The sequence below is a fragment of the Aythya ferina genome (assembly GCF_964211825.1).
Source record: "Aythya ferina genome assembly, chromosome: 6".
NCBI lineage: Eukaryota > Metazoa > Chordata > Aves > Anseriformes > Anatidae > Aythya > Aythya ferina.
Window position 1 is genome coordinate 2,605,177 of NC_140303.1, and position 13,186 is coordinate 2,618,362.

Below are 13,186 nucleotides of genomic sequence, written 5' to 3' on the forward strand. Positions count from 1 at the left end.
CCCGCGCGCGTGGCTGGCAGCGGAAGTCCCGCCCGCTCCTCTCTCCCGCCGGTGGCAGGCGGGCGTGGGGAGAAGGGGGCCGCGGGTTGGCGGAGACGCACGTCAGTCAGCACCGCGCGGCGGCCCTCAGCGGTGGGGCGGCCCTCGGGGAGGGCGGCAGGTTCGGGTCCGCGCGGCGCGTGAACGTGCTTCCGCCTCCCCTCCGCCGCCTCAGGGGCGGTGGGTAGCCCGTGGGTCGCAGGGCCCCGGCCCTCGTGGGGGCGGCGGTGAGGCCCGGGCGGCCGCGGCCGGGGGTGGCCTCGGGGCGCCCGCCATGAGCCAGGCGGAGCGCAAGGGCGGCGCCGCCCTGGAAGTCAAGTTCGTGCCCGACGAGGCTGTCCTGAGGCACATCGCCGACGACGCAGGTACGGCCGGCCCGGCGCCGCGCCGCGGGCGGGGGTGCGGGGAGGGCGAGCAGCCTGGGCCAGCTGCTTGGCAGCACGGGGCCCGCCACCGCCTCCGCTTTCTCATCCCTCTGCCTCTTCCGCCGTTTGCGCCTGTCCCGGCACGTGGAGGGTGCCGTTACCTGCGGCTGGAGGGGAGCCCTGGTACCTCCACAGCGCGGTGTAGCTCGCTTCCCTCCCCGCCGAGCTTCAGCGCGCCCTGAGAACCACCTCAACGGGACGGGAGGCGGCCGCCACGGGGGGCTGCGGCTGCAGTTCTGACCGCTTGTAAAGGCCGGAGTCTCAGTCTGCAAAATGGTCAAAACTTGCTTGCACGTGGCGTGGAGCACCCCGAGCCAACGCTGCCGTTGCTCGTGTTTTGAGCAAGGTCAGGCAGACAGTGTCCAGAGGTATCTCAGCTGAAATTCCTCTGTGAGCATACTGGTGGTGTGCAGGCTTGGTCTTTTAGACTTGCTCCATTTTTCTATGGAAGAGAGGGGATGCTAAATGTCACCTTCTTCACGTGGCATTTGGAACTGCTACTGTGCGTGTCCCTGCCATTTCTCCCAATCTGTGGAAGCAGGCGTATGTTGAAATGGGGATCACGTCCTCACAACTGACTTCAGTGTCTAGCTTTTGTGGTAAAGGTGACCCTAAAGCTGACCCTAATTGCTTTAGGGTCAGCTGACCCCCATGGCACAGACCATCTCTTCTTTTAACAGGAAATCTCTTCTTCTTTGTTTTTATATGTGCTTTGCACAACAGTGTCTTGGTCTGTTAAGGCGGTAGCTGCCTACTACTGCAATTGAAATCACAGAAAGTAAAAGCTTTTATAACAATTCTAGGTATTAAAGTACGAAAAGACAAAACTCCACTGACAGTCAACGTGAAGAGATTTGTGAAGAAGCTTGATACTCTCTCAGATGATGAAGCTCAAGAGTTCCTGGAAGAGAAGGACTATGTTGCTGCTCTAGGCATATGTGCTCAAGGTATTGGCTGGGAAAACTTAACACAGCTATTACTTCAGGAGGTACTTTTAGTGTTAACCTGTAAAATGCCTATGAAATTGTTCTTGAAGGCTCTTAGTTCTAGATATGCTTGTGGTAACGAGTAGAGGAGAAGATAATGATTTCTAGGATTTTTTTTAACGGTGCTTATAACACCTGCAGTGGTATTGCCCGTGGTATTGTATTGGTATTGTATTCCACCTCTCTAGGGTTGGAAATGTATCAGTGCTTTTAAAGTGGTTACAAGTAATATTTCTGTTTTCAGATTTGATGGAAAATGGCTCAAGTGTAGGTGGTAGTGAAGTTTACTCATTCCAAACTCCCAAACGCTCCAACAAAATGGCAGAGCTGGGTATGTTTTCCTCTTTCCTTGTTGTCCTGGCTAGTGGTCTTTTTGAGTACCCCTGTGAACATGATCCGACTCTTCTGTTCACTAAAAAGATATATTTGTACTATTACTGTGGCTTTTATCTGACTCTGAATCAGTCTTCCTCAGAAACAAAAGCTTTGCACTAGGGCAAAGCAAAGGCATGGTGGGGATAAGAGATACATATAATGAATAAATACATAAGAGAAAGTAGAAGTTTCTTAATGCTGGGAGAAGTATTTGTATGTACATGCCAAAGGATGGCAGGCATTTTATGTGTGTATCTTAGAAGGATGTATGAGAATAACTTGATGCATAACAAAGAGTTTAATAAAAAAAAAAAAAAAAAAAAGTAGTATTAGTTTTGGTGTGGAAGGGGATTTCTCCTATGTAAGTGTCTGTGTTTGCTAGGCTAACTGTGGGCTAAGAAGAAGTTTTGTACCTGATGTGTGAAACTTCTTTCCTCTCCATGCCCTACAGCCTCTGAATTAGCCCAGATGCCAGGACAGAGTGTTGCATCTGATCACTCTGAGTGCCCTGAGAAGACAACCAAAACCCCTCAAAGCAGCAGTAAGTTCTGTGATGCTTTGGGAAACTGAAGCTGAGTGAATAGGTGTTATGTTCATGTTTGTGTGATAAAGCAGATGCTCGAGCCCCAGATTCTGTCATGCTTGAGAATTCTGGGCAGTTTAAATTTGTAGGCTGAATTTGCATGGCATCTTGTTCACCTGGCTGTTGTGCCTTATGTTCTGTCCTGCTGGTACAGATGAAACAGTAACTTCTCTCTCATCTGTTGCTGTCACACTTAACAATTTCCTCTGTGTTCAACACAGATGCTTGCACTTGAGTTTTCAGCTGAACTGGTATGTTGAGTGCCAAATGGGTTGTGGGTGGGATTGCATATGTGTTCACATGTAACTTCACAATTTATGATTTAGTTTTCAAGCACCTAATGCTGTAGGGAGAAGTAAAGGTGCAAGAAGTCAGTGTGGACCGAGATTGGCAAGAACACGTTACTTTGTACTCAGAAATGGAGTCTGGTGTGCTTGGGTGGGAACATTTTTATCAACCTGATCCTGCTGAGGGCCTCCCAGAACTGACCAGAATTAAAAGCTGCCTTCTGTGAAAATAATATTGACTGACTTTGATATCTCATAATTTACCTGTGGGGAACTAAGAGCTTCCGCCATACCACTCAGGGAGCTGATACTCTGGTGCAGTGTACCTTTGAATAGTGGATGCCTATTTTTCTAATGAAGCATCTTGTGCTGCTGTTGAAAATATGCAGTATTCTGTTATGCTGTTTCTTGTCCTGCAGAGCATTCAAGTTCAAACAAAGTTCAGCAGAAGGTAAGTGATGATTTATTTTTTTAATTCACTTTAGTACTTGAACTAGCCAGTTACTATAGTTCTGGAAAGTAAGGATCTTGAAAAACCTCACCCACATTATTATAGGTTTGTCTCCGTCTCTGCTAATGCAAGTGAGAACCAGAACTACCATTAATCAAGACTATGGGATTTAGAGTCAGTGTGCAGATCACTGGGTTTAACAACTTAATTAGTATGGGTGGAGATTATTTCTGTGCATTACACAAATGAGGATATTAAACAATATCTTAATATGCAGTTAAACTCGTAGCTTTCCATTTCTCATTAAAGGAAGGAACAACCCTAATCATAAGGATAGCAGTGCTGTTAGAACAAGAATTCAAGAACTGTAACGCTCTTCAGTTTCTTAAATTATCATTGGTTTATTTAAAAAAAAAAAACACACACATTGTGATATCGGGGAGATATCTTGACAATTTATGTCTGCTTTTGTGATGCTACATATGCATACAGTCTACACCTGTCAGCTGTGGTTATAGAGAGAGTGCTGTGAAACAGCTGTTTTTCTAACACATCATAGCATTGTTCTAGAAATGTGTGCAGAGCTTTTCTTTTGTAAGGTTCCCAGATGGGAGATGCCCATAAGAGATGTTGTTTTGGGATGCCATATTCACTCCTTGATGATACCACATCCACTTTGACTGGATTATTGCAAACTTGATCTGGTGTCTTTGTCAGGCGTGTGCTTTGTACATGTCTTCCTTAGACATGCCACCACAACTTGGTGACCTTGGCCAGCTCAGATTCCATTTCCTGTACTCCTTTTTGGTTTAATATTCTGAGTGGGAGTTTTTATGGTGGGCTTCAAAATGACCCTGCATAGACATTGTGATGTGGAAGATGACTGCTCAGGGGAGCAGCAGCATTTCCAATTCATCCTTTCTTCAGTCTGACTCTTCTGAAGGGGACAAAGTTAGCATCTTGGCTGGAGATTTCAGTTTTCTATGTTCCACCTCAGGACGTTAGTTGAAAGAATTAAGCCCTTTTTGCATCCTGATCCTACCTCTCTCTAACTGTGAATGGCAAGGTAAGAACTCTATGGACTTACTGCCTCTGCTCTCCCAGTTTCTTGTGGGCTGTAATAGCTTGGAAATGAAGCCTGATTCTATGCTTTGCTTAGCAAAGGGCTCTTTTGGGGAGGTATATGCAACTTCTTCTAATGCCCTTTTTTGTTGTTGTTACAGAGTAAAAAGAATGATTTTATGTCTACCACACCTTACAGACTCCGCAAAAGGCTAGCAGGTAAAGATAAACTTCTGCAGTCAGCAGCTATGGTCAGCAAAGCACTGTGTTCAGAGGAGAGTGCTTCACCTGCTTATGGTCTTCTGCCTGTAGCAGTGGACTGCTTGAAACAGCCTGATTCATCCTGTATAGTGTATAGAAACATCCCCAGGGAAGCCCATGCAGACCTTTTCCATACAGAAGTTTGCTTCGTAGGAATTGGGTGGAGGATTTAAAAGCACCTAGTTGCTGAGCTTCAGAGACATGATCAGAAGAGGAAAAGTTTTGAGTAATCTTACCTGTGCTGACACTTCAGTTTGGTATAATTGCTTGAACCAAGTCATAAAACTTTTTGTTGATGGCTGGGACATTTGTGGCAAATTATTTTTAATAACTGGCTGGCTATATGCGCTCAGAATGAGTGCAGAGGAGAGCTCAGTGTGTGACATTTCATGTTCATTTTCTTCTTGTGTTGAAAGACCATGACAGACAGATTCTGTTTTCTTCGATCAACATTGTTGAATCGAACACCTTGTTGAATCAACACCTTTCTTATAGGGTGTGAACCAGAAGATACCCAGCTTGCATGGTTGGCATTTGGGAAAACTGATACAGAGGCCCTAAGAAAAATGGGGAAGTACATTATCTACTTTTATTCAGTTTTTAGGGTAGAATTGTATTTCTTTGCAGAGCTTTACTAAACAATATCTGCATTGAAAACGGAATGAAATGTCTGTGTGTTTGTAGTCCTTGTAAGCATTGATGTTACTTTTCTATGAAAAACATTTAGGAATCATATGCTTGAAAAACACCTAGAGAATGTATGTGAGAGATAAATGGTGCAAAATGTGTTCTGTGTAAGAATTAATTGGTAACTTTTAACCTTACATTTATTCTTCAGCTCCAGATGCTTACTTAGAAAGTGAAAGTGAATATTCTGCTTCCTGCTCAGAGGAGGAGGATGATGAAGAAACCCAGAAGGAAGTCAGCACTGTTTTATCAAGTCTAAAGACACCAGCAAAAGCTAAGGTTGCATCTACACCTCCTTCCAGAAAAAAAGTAACCAAAAAAAAGGACAAGATGGTGAGTGTGCAGAAAATGTACCCCTGAGCCAGCAAGAGTGAAGGGATGTTTATTAACAATAGGCTGTCAGTGACTGCACCTAGGGAAGAACTGCTAGATTTATTTCAAATTAAACCAGCTGGGTTGGCTTTTGCTGCATTTCTGAGCGAATGATTTCCATCCCTGTTAGATGGGCATCATGTGAGCCTATGGGCTAATCCAGTCTGTATTCTCAGCAGCTACAGAATGAGATGTTCTAAGATGTCTGTGAAACAGGAGACTTAAGAAATGATGAAGAAATTGACTCCTGTAGCACCAAAAGTATCACACTTTACTTTCTGGCTTAGTGTTCAGCTTTGTCATCTTATTTCCCTCCAGCACCAGGGATCCCCCCCCCCCAATATTATTGCTGTGTTCTGCTCCCTCTGAATATCTTCTCTCTTTTTATCTCTGGTAAAGAACCATTTGAATGCTTAGCTTTGGCAGAATGCTGCTGTAGAAACCACGTTTACAAATGTCTTCTGGATTTCTGTTCATCCTTGCTCTGTGTCTCACACTGACCATCTTCAGACGTGTTTGGGGGTACAAAGGGAGAGGGGTAACTTGTTAGCAGAGGTGTGGCTGATTCTTGCTGTACATTTTTAGAGCAACCTGGTGGAGGAATACTTTGAAGCACACAGTACTTCCAAAGTGCTCACTTCGGATCGAACACTGCAGAAGTTACGGAAGAGAAGATTGAATCAGGTACACTTCAGAGTGAATCGCACAACTCACAGAGCTTTTGATTTATTGGGTAAAGATCTCTCCCATCAAAATTGCCTGATGTTGCTATTTTCACTTTATCTCTGCTGCTGATGTTCTTGGTGGTAATACTGATTTATGCAGGGGTTAGGTAGCGTTTCAAGCATTGTGTCTCCCTTATGCCTTCCTGCTCTGAGCAGGGACAGTGACAGTGGGCTATTGCCCAGTTGTTGGGACCTGAGACAGCAGGGAAAATGCAGGGAGAAAGTTGAATGCTGCAGTTATGAGAACAGGTTAACATTTGATTTGGGGGGAGGAGAAGAGGGAAAAGCAGAGTTGTAGGGACCTACACTAAAAATTATCATCAAACAAATGTTTTGTCAATGAAATGCTATGGGGGTTTATAAGTGGTCTTGATTATGTGTAGAAGAGATGGAGAGAGCCCTTTTCATCTGTGCATTACTGGGTTGAACCCTGTACAGGATTGGGACAGCTTTAAATGTTGTCACCTACATTTTTTTCCATATGCCACTTCTACGGCCAGTTTGAAGTAAGCAATTGTATCTTAGAGAGACTCGTATGCACAGACAGGAACCAGGGAAACATGTAAAACAGGCAAATTGCTCTTGTGTCTGTGCACCCATCTGGGTTTTAAAAGATGGCATATATGCAAATTGCCTGATGCCTAGTGTTGTCTAGAATTGCTACCCAGAGAAACATCTGGATTTTTAACAAGTTCTTTCATAACAGCTTTAGACCAAAATCAAGGCTTTCAGTATTAAATCTCTGCTGGCACCAAAGAAGGTGAAGGTTTAGCAATTCTGTCTCTCAGTGCTTTATGTTTGTCTGGTATACTGCAGCTGCCTTTTGTGCTCTTTCCAGAGTAGGTTGTCTTCTATTGCAGGGGAGTGAAAAGCAAAGCTATTAAAATTGAATAGAAAGGGAGGCCATTGTAGATCTGATGTCACATGTCATGCTACTGTGCTGTTTAAACACCAACATCCCAGCGCATCTTTAAAGCTGAATTAATCCTTAGATTCTTGATATTTTGAAATAACACTTTCTCTACAGTTATGGTTTTCTTCCTCTGCTGTATTTGTTTTGTATTTTGCTTTTCTATGATTATGTTTATGAGCATTCTGTTACAAACACAAACATGAATCATTGCTAACATGTTGATTGGGGTCCTTGCTCCTGTGAACTTAGTTATGGTGTTGGTATCTTCCTAGTACCATGCTTGATGCTGTTTTAAGTTCTAAGCATGTCTGTTATTTCCATAGTGGCGTTCCCATACTCAGCAGGAGGAGATAAAAATGGTGCAGTAGTGGCACAGATGTCAGTTCTAGTCTGGCTAGTTCTTGTCTGGCTGCCACTTCCCATACTAAGGTCATTTACTTTCTGCTTTGTTTCTCCAGTAGCAAAGCTATTTTTAGAGTCCTCAAAGGGGGTGTACATGGAGAAACATGAGTTGAGTGCACCATTGGTGAAAACCCTTCTAACCTCTAGCTAGAAAACATACATGTACTAGAGGGGCATTTGTAAGGACTCCAGGCATATGTCCTATTTTTCTCAGCTTTGTGTTACTGTCATCTTACCTCTTTCTCAATGCAGCAAACACTGCATGACCTTCTGGAAAAGTCTCCCCTTGCCTATGCTGCTGAAATTGAAGAGCTAAACCAGCAATATGAGTCCCTGTTTTCCAAGTGGATGTTGCAATTACAGTAAGTATCCAGTGAGAACCGCTGAAGAGACCTAGCAAATAGGCATTGCCATAAACTTACCCTCATATCAACAACATCCTGGGGATGAGATAAGGAATTTTTTTTTGCTTTGATTGCTCTAATTTAAAATCAGGTGACACTATTTTGCACAAAATTTTCTGAAGACCAAATAATATCTGACTAACTTCTTGAACTGAAGTGAATCACAGAATGGTTTGAGTTGGAAGGGACTTTAAAGATCTTCTGGTTCTAACCCCCCTGCCATGTACAGGGACACCTCCCGCTAGACCCGCTTGTTCAAGCCCCATCCAGCCTGGTCTCCCATGCTTTCAGGGATGGGAGATCCACAGCTTCTCTGTTTCAGTGCCTCCCCACCCTCATAGTAAAGTATTTCTTCCTAATGTCTAATTTAAATGTACCCTCTTTTAGTTTAAAACCATTACCCCTTGTACTATTGCTGTTCTCCCTGATGAAGAGTTGTCATGGTTTAACCCGGCCAGCAGCTAAACACCACACAGCCATTCGCTCACCCTCCTCCCTCCCTCTCTGGGATGGGGGAGAGAAACGGGAAAGTGAAGCCTGTGAGTTGAGATAAAGACAGTTTATTAAGACAGGAAAATAATAACAACAATAATAATAATAATAACAACAACAATAATGATGATTATAGTACTACTACTAATAATGTATACAAACAAGTGATGCACAGTGCAATTGCTCACCACCTGCTGACTGATGCCCAGCCTAACCCCGAGCAGTCTGGCCCTCCTCCCCAGGCTAGCCACCCCTATATATTGTTTAGCATGATGTCAGATGGTATGGAATTCCCCTCGGCTAGTTTGGGTTAGCTGTCCTGGGTCTGTCCCCTCCCAGCTCCTGCTGCACCCCCAGCTTGCTCGTTGGTAGGACAGAGCAAGAAGCTGAGACGTCCTTGGCTTGGAGTAAGCACTGCTCTACAACAATTAAAACATCGGGGTGTTATCAGCACTCTTATCATCCTAAGCCAAAACATAGCATTCTACCAGCTACTAGGAAGAAAATTAACTCTGTCCTAACTGAAATCAGGACAAGAGTCTCTTCTCCAAGTCTCTTCTCCATCTTTCTTGTAGGTCCCCTTTACGTACTAGAAGGCCACTATAAGGTGTCCCCAGTGCATTCTTTTCTCTATGCTCTCTCCGTCTTCATAGACGGGAGAGGTGCTCCAGCCCTTTGAGGATCATCTGCATGACCCTCCTGTGGACTCACTGCAACAGGTCCATGTCTTTCTTTTCTGGAGGCCCTAGAGCTGAACACAGCCCTCCAGGTTCAGTCTTATGATAGTAGAGGAGGAGAATCACCTCCCTCAACCTGCTGGCCATGCTTCTTCTGATGCAGATTTCATCATTTTGATGAAATGAAGTTACATTCTACCTCGCTAGTTTGTTCCTCTAAACCAAGATAGAGGGCATTTACAAATAAGGAACATGAAAGATGAGAAATGTGGCATTTCTGAACAGCTGATTATGCTTTCAACAGTATAGTTGGTACTGAGTAGCCCACTGTCAGTTTCTTCAGTATGTGGCTATCCTCAGTGGTGTAGCAGTAAACTGAGTTTCTATAGTACCTAATGGTCTAGGTAAGAAGAAACCTTAATGCTGTTGAAAAGGTTAGCATTAATTTTATCTGGGTTTGCATGTATCTTGGAGGAAAGGAGAAAAGAGTAAGCAAGAAATTAAATGAGGAAGTACAGAGAACTGTGAGACTCTGAAGTGCTTTAGAGAAGACAAGCCACCAACTCTGAAATGAAGCACTGAGGCGGGAGCAGATGCTCATGAGGAGAAAGCCCTTTGCAAGGGAGTGGATTATAAGAGAATTCGTGTTCCACAGGGAGTGACAGAGCATATGAAAAGCCTTGAAAGTTGAAGACTTGCTGGAGGAGGAGTTCTCTGTGACTCAGTGACCTGGAAAAATGCTTAGAGTTGTATGTGGCAGGGTAAAAGGAACAAATCCATACACAATATTGAAATCAGTGAGTTGTTCAACACCTTACCTTTGTCCAGTGCTTTTTGAGCAACCTGACACTTAGTTCTAGTGAATATGATGTTTTTCCTGCTCCTCAAAACCAAGTAAAGATTTGTGAATTCCTACCATGTTCTTTTTATGCTTTTTCTATGTAACAATCAGGATAAGGAAGGGATATGAGAATAAACAGATTTTGCAGTAAAATTGTGCCTGTGGATAATAGTAGAAAATCACCTTGCAAGCTTTTTTTTTTTTCCTTGTAGTGACTGACCCCTAGTAAACATTTAATATAATCATATGGTGAGGGAGTAAATGTGAATGTTTGTTAGTTGTCGTTAGTTTGAAGATGCAGTTCTAGTCTCATACTCTTGGACAGTACCATTTTCTTCCATAGATGTTTTGCTAAATCTGTGGTCCTCTAGTCTGCTAAAACACTCCTTTAACTAGGATGAACATGCTGCATTTTGGATATCTTGCAGATAACCTTATGTGTCAACTGTGAGCTGAAGGTAAGCCTGGAGTTGTCGAATTCCTTAAAAATATGAGAATTATAGAGGCAAGATTGCAATCATTCATTTTGCTTAATGACAATGTGAATGTATAAACCTAAAAATGGACTTTTACTTTTTTTTTTTTTGATTCAGTCTATTTACTCACTTCCCTGCAGCTTGGGTTTCAACATTGTGCTTTATGGACTGGGCTCAAAGCATGATTTGTTAGAGAAGTTTCGCATCTCTATGCTCCAGGACACCGTTCACCTTGTAGTTAACGGATACTTCCCTAGCATCACTGTGAGATCTGTAAGTGTGAGAAAAAGCTCGTATGTTTAACTAATCATCCTGCATTACAGACACCTCTAAAATCTTTCAATGTAAAACGTCAAGGAGAGCTGCTTGCAATAGACTTTATAGCAACAGACTCTTGAATGAAGAGCAGTTCCTCTTTTAAGATTTTAAAGAAATGAGCCCATGCATTTTTGAAGGAATTGCTGTGATTCTCATCAGTAATATATTAATCTGTCTGAAATGTTATTTTATGTCACTGTTTTGAAAAAAGAGTAGCAATTTTTGGCTTACATTGACTGGAGAATTTTACGGTAAAAATCAGAGTATCTCTATCATGACAGTAAAGGGCTAATTTTCAGATATTCTGCACCAGGTTCTTCAGTGCCAGAGCCCTTCAGAAGGGGCAGTGGTGACTCTGCTATTTTCTGTTTCAGATTCTCAATTCCATCACAGAGGAGGTACTGGACCATATAGGGACCTTTCGCAGCCCCCTTGACCAACTTGAATTCATCATTAAAAGGTTTAAAGAAGGTAAAATGACTGATTTTTGTACATAAAAACAGTAGAGTTTGCTTACTGTTAGGGGTGCCTTTCCATGCTCACAGTTTTCATATATGCTATTACAGTTCTAGTCTACTGTAGCTAGTGTTTTCTAGTCTTGAAGTTTATGCTACTTCTGAAAACGTGCACCAGAATCATGTGCACATGATCCCAATCTCTTATCTTTCTCAGTGTTTAACACACTAAGTTCTGTGGAAAAAGAAGGAGGAGGACGTGAGCATTCTGGCAAGTCAGAGGCTACTCAGCCCTTCAACAAGCTGAAATGCTTGTGTTTCTTGCATTTAGTATGATGCCTTTGCGCTTTACTCATATGGTGTTTCTGTAGCCACGCGTTTCCTGGTGGAAGACAGGATGGGTAAATTCCAGTTATATGCGGGAACATGGTTCTGAGTGGCTGCTTGAGGACCTGATACAAACCTTGCTGAGATGAACAGAACAAAGAGTTGGAATGACAGCTGCTGATGGATACCAAGTCCCATGAGCCCTTTGGAAAAATAATCCCCTGGGGGGTGTGTCTTTCCATAAATTTCATTATAGGCTGGATTAACACTTAAATGTACATGGTTTAGTGCATTTGTCATGTAAGCTTAATATATGCATGTATGGATGTTAAGATGAAATAAAGGACAGCAGCGTCAAACAAGCAGGTTAAAATTGTTTCAAAAAGCCAAGTTAAATGGGTACTGCCACACTGAGTGCTTGATAATTCTTTGTTTTTAGGTTGTATTGCTTATGTCTACATGGAAAATTGCCATGTAATCTTAATTGTACAGGGATTTGGTGGTGTTTAAATGTTTTCTCCATCCCTATCTTAGTGTTTTTGGTGGGACTGAGCGAAAAAGACTGATTAATGGCAGTACCCTTTTGACGCTACATAAATCGGTTTCATTTAGTACACTATAGCTGATCTGACAGGGAGTCTGAGGAACTTCTGGTTTCCAGTGACAGCCAAGTATGTATTCATTTGCACAAAAACTAGCTACTCTTCCATAATTATTTCTGGACTCAGGAAACAGTTGTTCCTTAGGGATTACTACAGCAGCAACAAGCTAAGTTGGGAATCTACTGTTTGTATTATCCAAGCTCAGTCTTTGTAACTTTCTTTGAGGGCTCAGTGGGAAAGAATTCTAATGAATTCAGTAGGCTTTGTATCCAATCCTGAATAGAAGATGTGTTTTCATTGTTTGAGGAAGGGCTTAAGGATCCTAGTCATACAACTTAAAAGCAGCTGAACAAACTGTGCTTAGACTTCCCTCCTAACGCGTGTTTGAACAACCCTGAATCACTGAAAACTGAAAAAAAAAAAAAAAAAAAATGAATCACTGAAAACCATAGGTGACTCCTGGAAGGGCATTGAGCAAGTAGAAAGTTTTTTAAGATTAAAAACTTTAGATTCAGGAAGAATAGTAGCTGTGATGAGAACTGCAATACAGTGAATTGAGAGAAAGCCTCTCAGCTGCTCAGAAACACCAAGTGTGGGACAGCGATCAATGTAAGCTGTACAAGGGAAGTTATTTGATAATGGAGTGGTGAATGTGAAGTGTGGTGGAACATATTTGTCCTAGGCTGCACTGGGAATGGGAAACCACTTTGTGTGCAGTTTCTTTGATTGGTTCTCTGCTTTTTTTTTTTTTTTTTTTTTTGTGACCTTACAGATTCATCTTTGGAGCTCTATGTCCTTATTCATAACCTGGACAGCCAGATGTTGAGAGGAGAAAGAAGCCAGCAGATCCTTGCACAGCTGTCCTCTCTGCCTAGTGTTTACCTCATTGCCTCTATTGATCACATCAATGCTCCTCTCAGTGAGTCCCCTTGGGCCTGATGTAGCAAAAAGAGAAGAATCTGCATTCTACTTAGGGGCTGCTGAGTGTGTTTCATATGCTCATGTATTACTCTTGATGTGCAAAAT

At 42.8% G+C, this 13,186-nt stretch overlaps 1 protein-coding gene across 3 annotated transcripts in view; it reads left to right on the top strand.

Annotated features, from left to right (window-relative positions):
• The first annotated feature begins 96 nt into the window (after nucleotides 1-96).
• The window catches only part of ORC2 (origin recognition complex subunit 2), a 19,510-nt gene continuing 6,420 nt past the window's right edge, over nucleotides 97-13,186 (top strand). Inside the window, exons 1-12 of one of the 3 annotated variants that reach the window (XM_084523410.1) lie at nucleotides 97-404; nucleotides 1,268-1,411; nucleotides 1,695-1,781; nucleotides 2,277-2,366; nucleotides 3,115-3,146; nucleotides 4,370-4,427; nucleotides 5,308-5,489; nucleotides 6,114-6,212; nucleotides 7,821-7,930; nucleotides 10,599-10,731; nucleotides 11,151-11,247; nucleotides 12,933-13,079. In XM_084523410.1, coding sequence (XP_084379536.1) covers nucleotides 314-404; nucleotides 1,268-1,411; nucleotides 1,695-1,781; nucleotides 2,277-2,366; nucleotides 3,115-3,146; nucleotides 4,370-4,427; nucleotides 5,308-5,489; nucleotides 6,114-6,212; nucleotides 7,821-7,930; nucleotides 10,599-10,731; nucleotides 11,151-11,247; nucleotides 12,933-13,079 — 1,270 coding nt within the window. In that variant the 5' untranslated portion in view covers nucleotides 97-313. Of the gene's footprint in view, nucleotides 405-1,267; nucleotides 1,412-1,694; nucleotides 1,782-2,276; nucleotides 2,367-3,114; nucleotides 3,147-4,081; nucleotides 4,213-4,369; nucleotides 4,428-5,307; nucleotides 5,490-6,113; nucleotides 6,213-7,820; nucleotides 7,931-10,598; nucleotides 10,732-11,150; nucleotides 11,248-12,932; nucleotides 13,080-13,186 lie in introns of those variants that run through there. The other 2 variants (XM_084523411.1, XM_084523412.1) reach the window with 2 other exon arrangements.